General features: G+C 45.8%; 2 protein-coding genes across 2 annotated transcripts in view; one reads left to right on the top strand and one right to left on the bottom strand.

Annotated features, from left to right (window-relative positions):
- Window positions 1–209: 209 nt before the first annotated feature.
- SMIM15 (small integral membrane protein 15) lies at window positions 210–931 on the top strand. Its single transcript, XM_026865901.1, has one exon. It carries the CDS (start codon window positions 449–451, stop codon window positions 671–673), a length of 225 nt encoding a protein of 74 aa, XP_026721702.1. The 5' UTR covers window positions 210–448; the 3' UTR covers window positions 674–931.
- Window positions 932–1914: 983 nt separating this feature from the next.
- The window catches only part of NDUFAF2 (NADH:ubiquinone oxidoreductase complex assembly factor 2), a 35456-nt gene continuing 23626 nt past the window's right edge, over window positions 1915–13744 (bottom strand). Inside the window, exon 4 of the mRNA XM_026865900.1 lies at window positions 1915–3310. Within this exon, the coding sequence (XP_026721701.1) occupies window positions 3050–3310 (261 nt within the window). The 3' untranslated portion in view covers window positions 1915–3049. The remainder of the gene's footprint in view (window positions 3311–13744) is intronic.

Below are 13744 nucleotides of genomic sequence, written 5' to 3' on the forward strand. Positions count from 1 at the left end.
CCTCCCCAGCCCGCCTGGGCGCTCGCAGACCCCGCTTCTGCGCCGTTTCTGACTTACCGGCTGTTGCTTGCCCACTAAAGCGCTGCCCCGGCTGCCTCAGCTCTCTAGTAAAGCCTACAGAAAGGTAAACCAGCTGGGCACTCCTCTTCCAAAGGAGCACAGGCTTCACTTTTTTTTTTTTTTTTTCGTGGTAGTATCTGAAGCTCTGTTGGATGACGTGCCTAATTATTTTGTAAACGTGGTACTTGAAGGGAGGGTCAACACTTTGCGTTACACTTGAACACACCATACGCTACTCTTCTACCAAAAATGAGCTTGCTCTTTAATAACGAAAGTTGATGACTCATATTGAAATGGTAGTTGCTGTGTATGTCCGCTTTTATTTTTCTGAATACTCAGAAATTATTTGTATATTCCATAGGGTTTTCCCAATAGAAAAACAGAAACAATGTTCGATATTAAGGCTTGGGCTGAATACATCGTGGAGTGGGCTGCAAAGGACCCATACGGCTTTCTTACTACAGTCATCTTGGCCCTTACACCGTTGTTCATAATTAGTGCAGCACTTTCATGGAAGCTTGCAAAAATGATTGAGGCCAGGGAGCGAGAGCAAAAGAAGAAACAGAAACGCCAAGAGAATATTGCAAAAGCCAAACGAACAAAGAAGGATTAAATGGGGAAAAAAAAGGCCTTCCTTGTGCAAAGAATCCACTTTTTAAATTAAACACTTGTACGTTTTATGTTTTAACTGTCCTTTGATACTTGATCCTGTTATTTCTTGAAGTATGGAATTTAATCCCTCTAGTGTATTTTTTCTGCTGAGATGATTTATGTTAAAGTTTGTCCAAGTGGCTTGTTACAAGTCATTTAATCTACTACTTGTGTCCTAGTGCAGGTTGCTTTGTCTGAATTTGCATGTGAAATTAAAAAACAATTAACCTGTTGGGTGGCTCTGGAGTTAGATTTTTTTTTTTTTTCCTTAGCTGAGCTATGACTTAACAAGTGTCTTAAAATTGTCAAATTATGGGGAAGATGTGCATGCTAAACTAGATGACAGAAAGGCAAGTTCTGGTATAACTTCAGCATAGCTGTAGTTAAGCTAGCTTCAGAGTTGGGTAGCACCCCTTTCTGATTTGTTTAAGATGCTGCATGGGGCCCTGCGGTTCATTCAGCTGTATGCTCATAGGGTTTGCTGTAGTGTCTTTCAGTGGGGCTTGTCTGCACAAAGAACCTACCATAGCTTTTTCTGTTTCTTGAACTATCAGACATCAAGAGTCTTTAAACTCAGCCCGAACTGTAGGAAACTTGATTGCTTGTTCTTACTAACTTCATTTGTCTTACACTACTCAAACCAAACCATGTGTTTTGGCTTTCTCTAAGGATCACCCAAACACTCCACCTATAACTAATTTGTTTCTACCTTCAGAAGCTTTTTATGCCTCAAAGAATAGCCATAAATGGGGTGAGAACAAAGGCCCAGGTGGCCTAGTGTTCTGTGTCCTGGTGACCTATAGCAGGTCTGGCTGTGGGAGCATACAGGAGGAGGATGTGCATCCTGGTGACAGTAGTTCTTGCTACTTGCTAACCTTCTGGCTACCTTTGATTTAGGACCTTCTGGCTTTAGGTGGGATCTTTGTGTTTATAGCCCTTGAAACTCAGCTGCCTTCCAGGTTGCAAAATGTTGTCATGCTGGAAAAAGTCCAAGTGGGGTTTCTGATACGCCAAAATTATATAACCTTAATTCCAGTTCATCTTTTTCTAACAGAAGTGATTACTTTTTCAAAGTCTAATTTTTATTAATAGCCTAATTCTAAAGAGCTCGTGCCAGTTGTTAAGTTCTTAGACTTAGCGTATTTCTAAATGGCAGCACAGAGTTGTGCTTTCTAGCAACTAGTCCTTTATTATGTTTAAAAATAAAACCTTGAAATAATACCATTGTCCAAATGAGAACTGTGGAGCTGCCTGACACGAAGGGGGATTACAAGTGGGGATGAATTACAGTAAATGTGAAGTATTGTTGATCCCCTTTCAATTTTGTTGGTCAAAGCAAGGTTATTAGAATATGGCATTTTGGCATTTTATAAATACATGGGTTCAAGTCTCCACCTTTTTGTTATCAAGTGTTGTCACATGTGTATGTGTTCCACCTTTGATACCTACATAGCTTAAAACACATGGAGGAGAACTGATGAAAGATGCACTGCATAAATAAATTTGATACTTTTTTCAAAAAGCTGTGTGGTCTTTATTTTGACTTTAGGTTCTCAAACATCATCTCTAAGCAAATGAGATCTGCGGCTAAATATAGCTAATGATTTAGGGAAGTCCCCACATGCACTAGAAATATTTTTTCAATATTATTATTGACAGTCCCTTGTCCCAAACGCTGTGTTATTTTCCAGCAGGTTTACCAAGTGCTTCTAACCTCTATTATAGTAGTTATCTGTAGTTGGACTCAGCCTGATTTTATTCTGTGCCTACTGCTGGCTGCAAATCAAACATTCAAATATGTTGATTGTTTTCTTAAATCTAGGAAGAATGTCTCCAAGGTTACTACAGTGTGTAGTCAGTGTAGTGTCATGGTGAGTCCTGTTAATGAAATAAATTTTTCCATCCACTTGCCAGAGAAAAGCACACTGGCACTGCCAAGGGACTTAACAAACACTCTGAATAATTATCTTAAACTGACACCTAGGTTTGGGAAAATTTAAGTGTACTGATTAACTAAAATTTATTACATCAAACACTATGTAAAAATAAATGAATTTTCAAGTAAAAAACAATTTAGAATTATTTAAGAAAATTAAGTTAGCTAGAAAACCTTCCACGTTCAAGAGTAACTGATGAACCACCATCGAAAACAAACTTATTTAGTAACATGTCCTGTTTTTCAGTAAACTCAAACATTTTACAGTCATTTGTCTTGGTAACACCTATTTGAACAGTTATGCAAAAATAAACTGCTTTAATATTGCTTTATTGCACACATATATATAACAGCTGTTTGTGTTGTCTCTTAGAATATTTATCCATTAGCAATAGCTGCAGATTACTGTTGTTTATTATTACTACCACTGCCTGGTGGCATCCAGGAGCCTGGCTGAAAGGTATTTGCAGTGCTCATTGGATCTTGCGAAGGCTCTTTCTTGCCATAGTAAGGGGCAGATGCGTGGCCTTTAACATGAGTATGAGCTGGTTCAGCAACAAGTCCCTCCTTGTATTCCTTGGTCTGAAGCAGCTTATCCTTTTCAGATACATCTTTGATTTTCTGTTTCATTTCTTCTCTATAATTTTCATTCTTAAGAATCTCCTAAGAATACAACAAAGATAATTAGATAAATCAGAAATAAATGCAATATGCAATGTTGGTATAAACCATTTTAAATATTAACTGTTTTTTCTTAATTTTATAATCCAAATTTTCAGGTACGTAGGTAAACAAAATGTGGCAAGATTGTTTTTCCAACTCCAGTTTCAGCCCTAGTTTAGAATATTCTTAATGTTTTGATCATGTTGAAGCAAAACTACATCATGGTGTCTCAGTTTCACTATTCTGTTGGATCAAAAAAGAAAAGAAATCAAATACAGTCATCAATGAAGGTGAAAATGCATTAAAAATAAGGCAACATTTTACATTGCTTTTTATGTAGGACATGCTACTATATAGCTATTTATCACTTGCATCTCCTGCTGTAATTCATAATGCCTATGACGTTAGGTATCTGTGCCCCAGGGTACAGTTTGCGGAGAAACAAGATGTGCAACCTTGACTTTACTGACATGGTACTAGCAATTCAGGAGAAAAAACACTGGGGGGGGTGGGGCGGGGGGAAGTAAAAATCTGAAGGAGAGCCTGCCCCAGACGGGAAGACAGCTCAGTAAGACCAAGGACCAGCACAGTCCAAGAAGCAAGGGAGGCCAACACATCCTCAGCTGATGACTGCCTGGCCAGTGAAAGTCAACTGGGTACTGTGATGAGGACACTAAGCACAACACTGCTTAGGTGAGCTGTCTGTTAGTTCTAGATGTCTAGCAGGTGTATTAGCTAAACTAGATGTACTGCATTCATAACAAGTGTAAAATCTTACCTACTGCCTCTGCACAGGTTAAAAATACAAATAAAAGTGATCTGGTTTTAGAGGTTTACCTCTACCCCTGATAACCTGAAGCAACTATCTGATGCATGATCCTGCTGCAAAGCCAAAAACCCCAGCTGGGATGTGTATTCAGAGAAGGCTCGTACAGCCTGCTGTTTCAACTTCATGAAGCTCTGTACTGAAACATGGTGGGGCATACAGGTTAAAGCTGGAAATTCACTAATAAAGATGACCTGAACTGGGACTGGGCTGCTTTCACTGAGAAATGCTGAGGTTATTAGTTGAAGCAAGTGCAATTACTGGCTTGTCCACAGGTGTAACAGAAAAAAAGCTGTTAGTAAACTTTGCCATCTTGTTCAGAGGAAAACACAAAGAACTCCCAAAGTAAACACAAAAAGCCCTGAAAGACACTGGATTGATTTTTGTCTGTTAGCATATGTTTTCTGTTAGAAGGATGATTTGCAAATTATGCTAAAAAGACTTATCTCTGCTTTTGTTAGGGCAGACAGTGAAGAGTATTAGAAACACAAAGGTGATAGGAATTTTTATAACACTTTGAACCCACACAGAACTTAACTGTAACCAATACCATAGAACCACAGAATCACAGAATTGTCTGCAATGGAAAAGACCTTGAAAATCATCCAGTCCAACCATCAACCTAACACTGACAGTTCCCAACTACACCAGATTCCTCAGCACTATGTTAGCCTGACTCTTAAACCCCTCCAGGGATGGGGACTCCACCACCTCCCTGGGCAGCCCATTCCAACGCCCAACAACCCCTTCTGGAAAGAAATGCTTCCTAATATCCAGCTAAACCCTCCCTGGTGCAACTTGACACCATTACCTCTTGTCCTATCGTTTGTTACTTCATTAGACTCATCCCCAGCTCTCTGCACCCTCCTTTCAGGGAGCTGTAGAGGGCGATGAGGTCTCCCCTCAGCCTCCTCTTCTCCAGACTAAACACCCCCAGTTCCCTCAGCCGCTCCCCGTACGACCTGTGCTCCAGACCCTGCACCAGCTCCGTTGCCCTTCTCTGGACATGCTCTAGTCATTCAATGTCCTTTTTGGATGAGGGGCCCAAAACTGAACACAGGAATCGAGGTGTGGCCTCACCAGTGCCGAGTAGAGGGGTCAGATCCCTTCCCTGTCCCTGCTGGCCAAGCTATTGCTGACACAAGCCAGGATGCCATTGGCCTTCTTGGCCCCCTGGGCACACTGCTGGCTCCTGTTCAGCCGGCTGTCAATCAACACCCCCAGGTCCCTCTCTGACTGGCAGCTCTCCAGCCACTCCTCCCCAAGCCTGTAGCGCTGCTGGGGGTTGTTGTGGCCCAAGGGCAGCCCCTGGCATTTGCCCTTAGTGAAACTCCTGCAGTTGGGCTCAGCCCATGGCTCCAGCCTGTCCAGGTCTCTCTGCAGAGCCTCCCCACCCTCGAGCAGATCAACACTCCCACCCAACCTGGTGTCATCTGCAAATGGACTGAGGGTGCACTCGATCCCCTCGTCCAGATCATCAGTGAAGATGTTAAACAGGAGTGGCCCCAAAACTGAGCCCTGGGGGACACCACTCGTGACCGGCCGCCAACTGGATTTAACTCCGTTCACCACAACCCTTTGGGCCTGGACATCCAGACAGGTTTTTACCCAGGGAAGCATGTGCTCATTCAGTCCATGAGCAGGCAGTATTGCCAGGAGAATGCTGTGGGAAATGGTGTCAAAGGCCTTACCGAAGTCAAGGTAGACAACACCCAGAACCTTTCCCTCATCCAATAAGCAGGTCGCCCTGTCATAGGAGATCAGGTTTGTCAAGCAGGACCTGCCTTTCATAAACCCGCTGACTGGGCCTGAGCATCTGGTTGTCCTGCATGTGTTGTGTGATGGTACTTAAGATGAGCTGCTCCATCAGCTTCCTGGGCACCAAAGTCAAGCTGACAGGCTTGTAATTTCCCAGATTATCCTTCTGACCCTTCTTATAGATGGGCGTCACACTGGCCAATCTGTCAGGACCTCCCCAGTCAGCCAGGACTGTTGGTAAATGATAGAAAGTGGCCTGGTGAGCACCCAGCCAGCTCCTTCAGCACCCTTGGGTGTATCCCATCTGGTCCCATAGACTTGTGTGTGTCTGTGTGATGCAGCAGGTCACTATCTCCTCCTATGGATTGGGGGCGTGCTGTTCTCCCAGCCTCTGTCTTCTGGATGAGGAGGCTGGATTCCCTCAGTACAACTAGTCTTGTTATTAAAGTCTGAGGCAATAAGGCATTAAGCATCTCAGCCTTTTCCTCATCGCTTGTTACCATGTTTCCTCCTGTGTCTAGCAGGGGATGGAGGCTCTCCCTGGCCTGTCTTTTGCTGTTGAAGTACTTCTAGAAGCATTTCTTCTTGTCCTTGATTGCTGAAGCCAGATTAATTTCCAGCTGGGCTTTAGCCCTCCTGATTTCCACCCTGCACAGCCTCTCAGCATCTTTGTTAATCACTGTGAGTGGCTAGCCCTTTCTTCCAAAGGCTGTAAACTCTCCTTTTCTCCCTGAGTTGCAGGCAAAACTCCCTGTTCAGCCAGGGTGTAACCATGTAACAAGGAAGCTGCATTTAGGCTGGGATACAGGAGGAAAAAGCCTGAACACTTTTTCCAGATTACAAGTATATGGAAGAGCTAAGGAGAAACCAGTACTCTTCTCTCTGAACAGAAGATCATGACATTATTTCAGGAATTGCATTAGAATACATGTGGTATTGCCAAGAGTTGACATAGCAAGCATGCAGACATTTAAGAATATTTAAACAGGCAGCATTTAAAGAAAATCTTATTTTAGAGATACCATGAAAACTAACACTTTTTCTTAGTCCTTATTTGTCGTGAGGGCAAAGGGCAACCCAAACTTGTGAACAAGTAGCTCTAAGGATGCAGGTGGCGAGACATACAGTACCAATGTAAGAATGTCCAAGAGGGATTGTTTAAAGGTTATTTAACAGACTGGTTACTTGTTTTGGTTTTGTTCTTGACACTATACCCAAACCTATAAATACAAAGGGTTTATGTATTATTAATTTTGATCAAGATGATGCATTTAACTTCAGATGACTTTGTATTTCAAGTAAATTAAAAATAAATATCTTCATGTTGTCTCAGAAACTATTTCAACTTCCTAAGTTATCTTAATTACATATGTTGAAATAGTCATGATTTCTCTTGATTTCAGTAGGGTTAGCTATCTTGATGCCAGAACTGAGAAATATCTGGGCAACCTAATGTTCTTTGTTTGAACTGTACAGACACTACATATTCATAGAATACTTGCATTTTTTGTGTATAGTTTGAATATTTTATATTAAATCATGAATGAACTTGAACTTTGATCTCTGCCTGTTAAAAATTCATACATACAAGTTAGCAAACCTTTAAAAAAATTACAAAAGGAAAAGAAAAAAATGTTTTGGAACAGTATTAAAAAAGTTGATTGTTATAAGACAATTTAACATGCCAGAATATTTTCTTCATTGACAAATTAACAAAAAGTCCAGCAAAGTGCTAGAAATTAAGACCATTCACCTGTTTTTACAATATTGCCAAACTGGATAACTATTTTCCAGTTTGACAAGTTAAACAGGCAAGACAAAATAATTGGATATTACATCATATTTCAACAGTAGGAGGCAGCAAGAGGACCTTACCACTGGGAAGCACTGAATGTTCTGATCCAGGGCAGGTCTTATTAACACATCAACTGGGCATGAGCTCAGCAGTGACAAGTTGGGAGTAAGAAATAGTGTGGTACATGAAGGGCTGTGTCAGTGCAAGGCAAAAACAGAGGAGCAGTTTGAATCAGAAAGGTGTACCTGGCTTTGCCAAAAGTACTTATTGAAATCAAACACCAAGCCAAATGACTGCTCATATGTGCTAAATATCTCTGGTCAATCAACAGTCAATATTAGTCAAACCAATGTAAGATTTGTTTTATTCAGGTATAGGTGTAGTTTTTGAGCAAATCTCTGATCACTTCAATTTTAAAATATGGACTGTGTTCCATGCACTCGATGTCATTTTTTAGAAGTGTCCTGGTTCAGCTAGGATAGGGTTAAGTTTCCCCAGCAGAGAGGGGGAAGGGATCTCCAGCCGGGTTATTCATACCATGCTGACTCAGGTCCAGTGCAGCACCGCAGGAAGCTTTCCTTTGTGGCTTTGGTCGTGGGGAGCATGCAGTGGGCTGGCTGTGTTCACTGCGGTATTTTTCTGTCTAGCTTTTGTCTTGTACACTGTTATTACTGTTTATTGTTGTTATTATCGCTATTGATGCTGTTCAGATTGTTTATTATACTTGTATTAAATTTCCCCTTATTTCAACCATGGGGATTGTACACCTACTCGGTCTAAGGGTGGGGGAAGGACAACGGCAACGTGGTCTCCGGTCCTGGCAGGGCCTAAACCAGCACAGACTTTTTGGCACACCAACATGAGGCACAAGAGGGCTGAAATAAGAATTAAAAAGGGACAGGCCCTGACCAGAGTGTGTTGGAGCAATCTGTTGGGTGCAATATATTTTCTGTTTGTATTTGTACTGTTTGATAAGAAAATATTTGCAGTGCTGGCCCACTACCTTGTGTGGTGGGGCTGGATTATTCCTTATATCCCCTGTGTGTTCCCAGTGCTGATGTTCGTTGTCAGTGGAAAATGTATAAAGGGGCTTGTTTTGTTATACAGGCTACTGACTGCTTATGCTGCCTTTGTATCTCTGTGTGGCGGAGCACGCCAGTACCTGTTTGCTGCCTGGGCTTTAGTTAGGGGTCTCACCCCCTCTATGGGTGAGCCAGGGGAAGAGATCCTCTCGGGTTCTGAGAGTCAGTTATCCTTGGAGCCTGCAGGCCAGTGTGATTGTTGGCACTATGCCTTCTGAATGTCTGCCTGATTTTGGTTCTGGCCATGCGGCATTTCTCTAACAATAGCAGTGCCTGGAAACCTGCCCCGAGGTCAGATAATAGTGAGTGGCAAGGGGTGTGGGAAAAGATGGGCAAAGGCCTGGGTCAGTGGTCGCCTCCAATGCTTTGGAATTTCACTCCCAAACAAATGCAGAGCCCTGAGAAGCTGATGGAGTGCTTAGAAAGGGTGTGTTACCAAGCTGGCAAAACCCAGAAGACACAAATCACTGCAATGTGTTGGGGACTTGCCCATGCTTACTGTGTCCTCTTTAATACCACCCACTGCCCTCAAGGGGGAGAAAAGGCTAGAGAACCTGAGAGCGAACTTACTGGTACAGCACCTGGGCCGGGGGGACAGGAAGAGTCAGTATCAGTTGCCTCCACCAGCACAGTGACTGAGCCAGAGAGCCAGACAGTGCCAGTGTCAGTCGCCCCAATGCAGAAAACCAAATACACCAGAAAGTCAGCTCACAAAGTGGGGGATGGGTATGAGCCAGATCCAGAATAGGAACAGGAGGAAGGGCCAGAGGTGATCGTCGGATCTCTGTCCCTGACTGAGCGGCGAGATATGTGGAGAGATTTCGGCCGCCTGGGAGGCGAGCAGATTTGCACCTGGCTGCTCCGATGCTGGGACAATGGAGCCAGTGCTTTTGAAATGGAGGCGAGAGAGGCCAAGCAGCTGGGATCTTTGGCCAAGGATGCTGGCATAGATATGGAAATAGGGAAACAGACTCAAACCCTCAGCCTTTGGAAGCGACTCCTGCTCAGTGCAAGGGAGAGGCACCCCTACAAGTATGATATCTTATGTCAGCTGGGCAAATGGACCAGCATTGAGAAAGGCATCCAGAACCTCAGGGAACTGGCTGTGTTTGAGATGATCTATGGTGATCTGAATGATGAGCAATCACCCATGGACCCAGATCAGGCCCCCTGCACACACCTGATGTGGCAAAAGTTCCTGAAGAGCGCACCAGAAGCACACTCGAAAGCATTGGCAATAGTGTCCTGGTGGACAGACACCCACACTCTAACAGTGGATGGAGTGGTTGGCAAGCTCTGGCAATACGAGGGAAATCTCCCTTCATCTCAGCATTCCCGGGTCTCAGCTGTGGAGGAACTGTCTCAGAGGGTCCAAAAAATGGAAGAGGACTTGTCCTACATTCCACCTGCACGGGCTGATGTCTCAGCCATTAGAACTAAACGTTTCCCCAAGAGAAAGGCAGCAGAAGGCACACACCACACAACACCCTGTGGTTTTTCCTCCGTGACCATGGAGGGAACATGAGGAGGTGGGATGGACAGCCCACTGCCGCCCTAGCTGTACGAGTAGAGCAGCTGAAAGGGAAGACCATCACAAAAGGGGAGTCCTCCAAGAAGAGCGCAGCTCCAGTGTCCAGTCAGAAATCCCCCAGGCAGAATAGAATGGTGAACGTTATGTCTGACCCTCTTGAGGGGATCAGTAAATCATTCTTGCAAGAAGTGAGTGATGATGAGCAGGATTAGAGGGGCCCTGCCTCCAGCCAGGCGGAAGAAAGGGATAATCGGATTTACTGGACAGTGTGGATCCGATGGCCTGGCACGTCAGACACACAAGAGTATAAGGCTTTGGTGGACACTGCGCACAGTGCACCCTGATGCCATCGAGCTACAGTGGGGTTGAATCCATTTTGCATCTCCGGAGTGACAGGGGGATCCCAACAGCTGACCCTACTGGAAGCTGAAGGGAGCCTGACTGGGAAGGACTGGCATAAGCACCCCACTGTGACTGGCCCAGATGCCCCATGCACCCTGGGCATAGACTGTCTCAGGAGAGGGTACTTCAAAGACCCAGAAGGGTACCGGTGGGCTTTTGGTGTGGCTGCCCTGGAGGAGGTTGAACAGTTGTCCACCTTACCCGGCCTCTCAGAGGATCCCTCAGTGGTGGGGCGGCTTAAGGTTGAGGAACAGCGAGTGCCGACTGCTACCAGGACGGTGCAGCGGTGGCAGTACGGCACCAACCGAGATTCCCTGGTCCCCATCCATCAGCTGATCCGTCAACTAGAAAGCCAGAAGGTGATCAGCAGAACTCACTCACCCTTCAACAGTCCTATATGGCCAGTGAGAAAGCCTAATGGTGAATGGAGGCTAACTGTGGACAACCGTGGCCTGAATGAAGTTATGCCAGCAATGAGTGCTGCAGTGTCGGACATGCTAGAGCTCCAGTATGTACTGGAGTCGAAGGCAGCCAAGTGGTATGTCACGATTGACATTGCTAACATGTTCTTCTCCATTCCGATAGTGACAGAGTGCAGGCCACAGTTTGCGTTCACTTGGAGAGGCATCCAGTACACCTGGAATCGATTGCCCCAGGGGTGGAACCACAGCTCCACCATTTGCCATGGGCTGGTCCATACTGCACTGGAGAAAGGTGGGGCTCCAGAACACCTGCAGTACATTGATGACATCATTGTATGGGGGAACACAGCCGAGGAAGTCTCTGAGAAAGGGAAGGAGATCATTGAAATCCTCCTGAAGGCTGACTTTGCCATTAAGCAAAAGAAAGTCAAGGGCCCTGCAAGGGAAATTCAATTCCTAGGGATAAAATGGCAAGATGGGCGTCGCCACATCCCAATGGAGGTGATAAACAAGATAACAGCCATGGCCCCACCAACCTCTAAAGAGGAGACTCAGTCTTTCCTGGGCACCGTGGGGTTCTGGAGGATGCACATCCCGAACTACAGCCTGATTGTGAGCCCTCTCTACCATGTAACCCGTAAGAAGAATGATTTTGAATGGGGCCCTGACCAACAACAATCCTTTGAACAAATTAAGCAGGAGATTGCCCAAGCAGTAGCCCTCGGGCCAGTCCGGGAAGGGCAGGGGGTTAAGAACATGCTCTACACCGCAGCCGGGGAGAATGGCCCTACCTGGAGACTCTGGCAGAGAGCACCTGGGGAATCCTGAGGCTGACCTCTGGGCTTTTGGAGCCGGGGATACAAAGGCTCTGAAGCTAATTACACACCAACTGAGAAGGAGATACTGGCAGCTTACAAAGGAGTTCGGGCTGCCTCAGAAGTGGTCGGCACTGAAACACAGCTCCTCCTGGCACCCCGACTGCCGGTGCTGGCGTGGATGTTCAAAGGAAAGGCTTCCTCCACACATCATGCAACAGATGCCACGTGGAGTAAATGGGTTGTGTTGATATACCATACCCCACCATATAACAAGCTGCCGGATGAGGAGAAGCGATTTGCCCTGTTCACTGATGGGTCTTGTCGCATTGTGGGAAAACATCGACGGTGGAAGGCTGCTGTATGGAGTCCCACACGACGGGTCACTGAAGCTGCTGAGTGACAGGGGGAATTGAGCCAGATTGCAGAGGTGAAAGCCGTCCAGCTTGCTTTGGATATTGCTGAGCGGGAAAAGTGGCCGAGACTCTAACTCTACACCGACTCGTGGGCAGTGGCGAATACCCTGTGGAAATGGCTGCAGCAATGGAAGCAGAACAACTGGCAACGTAAGGGTAAAACCGTCTGGGCTGCTGAAGTATGGCAGGACATTACAGCCCGTGTGGAAAACCTCGTTGTGAAGGTGCGCCATGTGGATGCCCATGTACCCAAGAGTCGGGCCACTGATGAGCATCGACACAACCAGCAGGCAGACCAAGCTGCTAAGATTAGAGTGGCTCAGGTGGACTTGCACTGGCAGCGCAAAGGTGAACTGTTCATAGCCCGGTGGGCCCACGAGACCTCGGGTCACCAAGGTAGAGATGCAACAAACAGGTGGGCTTGAGATTGAGGGATAGACCTCACTATTGACACCATTGCAGAGATCATCCACGGATGCGAGATGTGTGCTGCAATCAAACATGCCAAGCGGGTGAAGCCCCAGCGAAATGGAGAGCGATGGCTGAAATATAGATATGGAGAGGCCTGGAAGATCAACTACATCACACTGCCACAGACCTGCCACGGGAAGCGCCACGTGCTCACAATAGTGGAAGTAACCACTGGGTGGCTGGAAGCTTACCCAGTGCCCCACGCCACCGCCCGGAACACCATCCTGGGCCTTGAAACCCAAGTCCTGTGGCGACACGGCACCCCAGAGAGAATTGAGTCAGACATTGGGACCCACTTCCGAAACAACCTCATAAATGCCTGGGCAGAAGAACACGGCATCGAGTGATGTCTACCATATCCCCTACCACGCACCAGCCTCTGGGAAGATCGAGCGCTACAATGAACTATTAAAAACCACATTGAACACACTGGGAGGTGGCACCTTCAAAGACTGGGACACACATCTAGCAAAGACCACCTGACTAGTCAACACAAGAGGATCTGCCAGTCGAGCTGGCCCGGCTCAGTCGAAACCTCCACGTGCTGTAGATGGGGATAAAGTCCCTGTGGTGCGCATGAGGAATATATTGGGAAAAATGGTCTGGTTTAGTCCTGCGCCAGGCAAAGGTAAAGGCAAACCCATCCACGGGATTGCTTTTGCTCAAGGACCTGGGTGCACCAGGTGGGTGATGCAGGACAATGGAGAGGTTCGATGTGTACCACAGGGGGACTTGATTCTGGGTGAGAACATGCCGTGAATTATGCTGCGCCATTGTAAATTGTTGTTTTGTTATTGTTAACTGCTAAATGGCAGCTGTACATGACGTAGATGGTATAGAATAAAGGGGTGGATTATGTCCTGGTTCAACTAGGATAGGGTTAATTTTCCCCAGCAGGAGGAAGGGATCTCCAGCT

This window comes from Athene cunicularia, assembly GCF_003259725.1.
Source record: "Athene cunicularia isolate RWA chromosome Z unlocalized genomic scaffold, athCun1 chrZ_part1, whole genome shotgun sequence".
Taxonomy (NCBI): domain Eukaryota; kingdom Metazoa; phylum Chordata; class Aves; order Strigiformes; family Strigidae; genus Athene; species Athene cunicularia.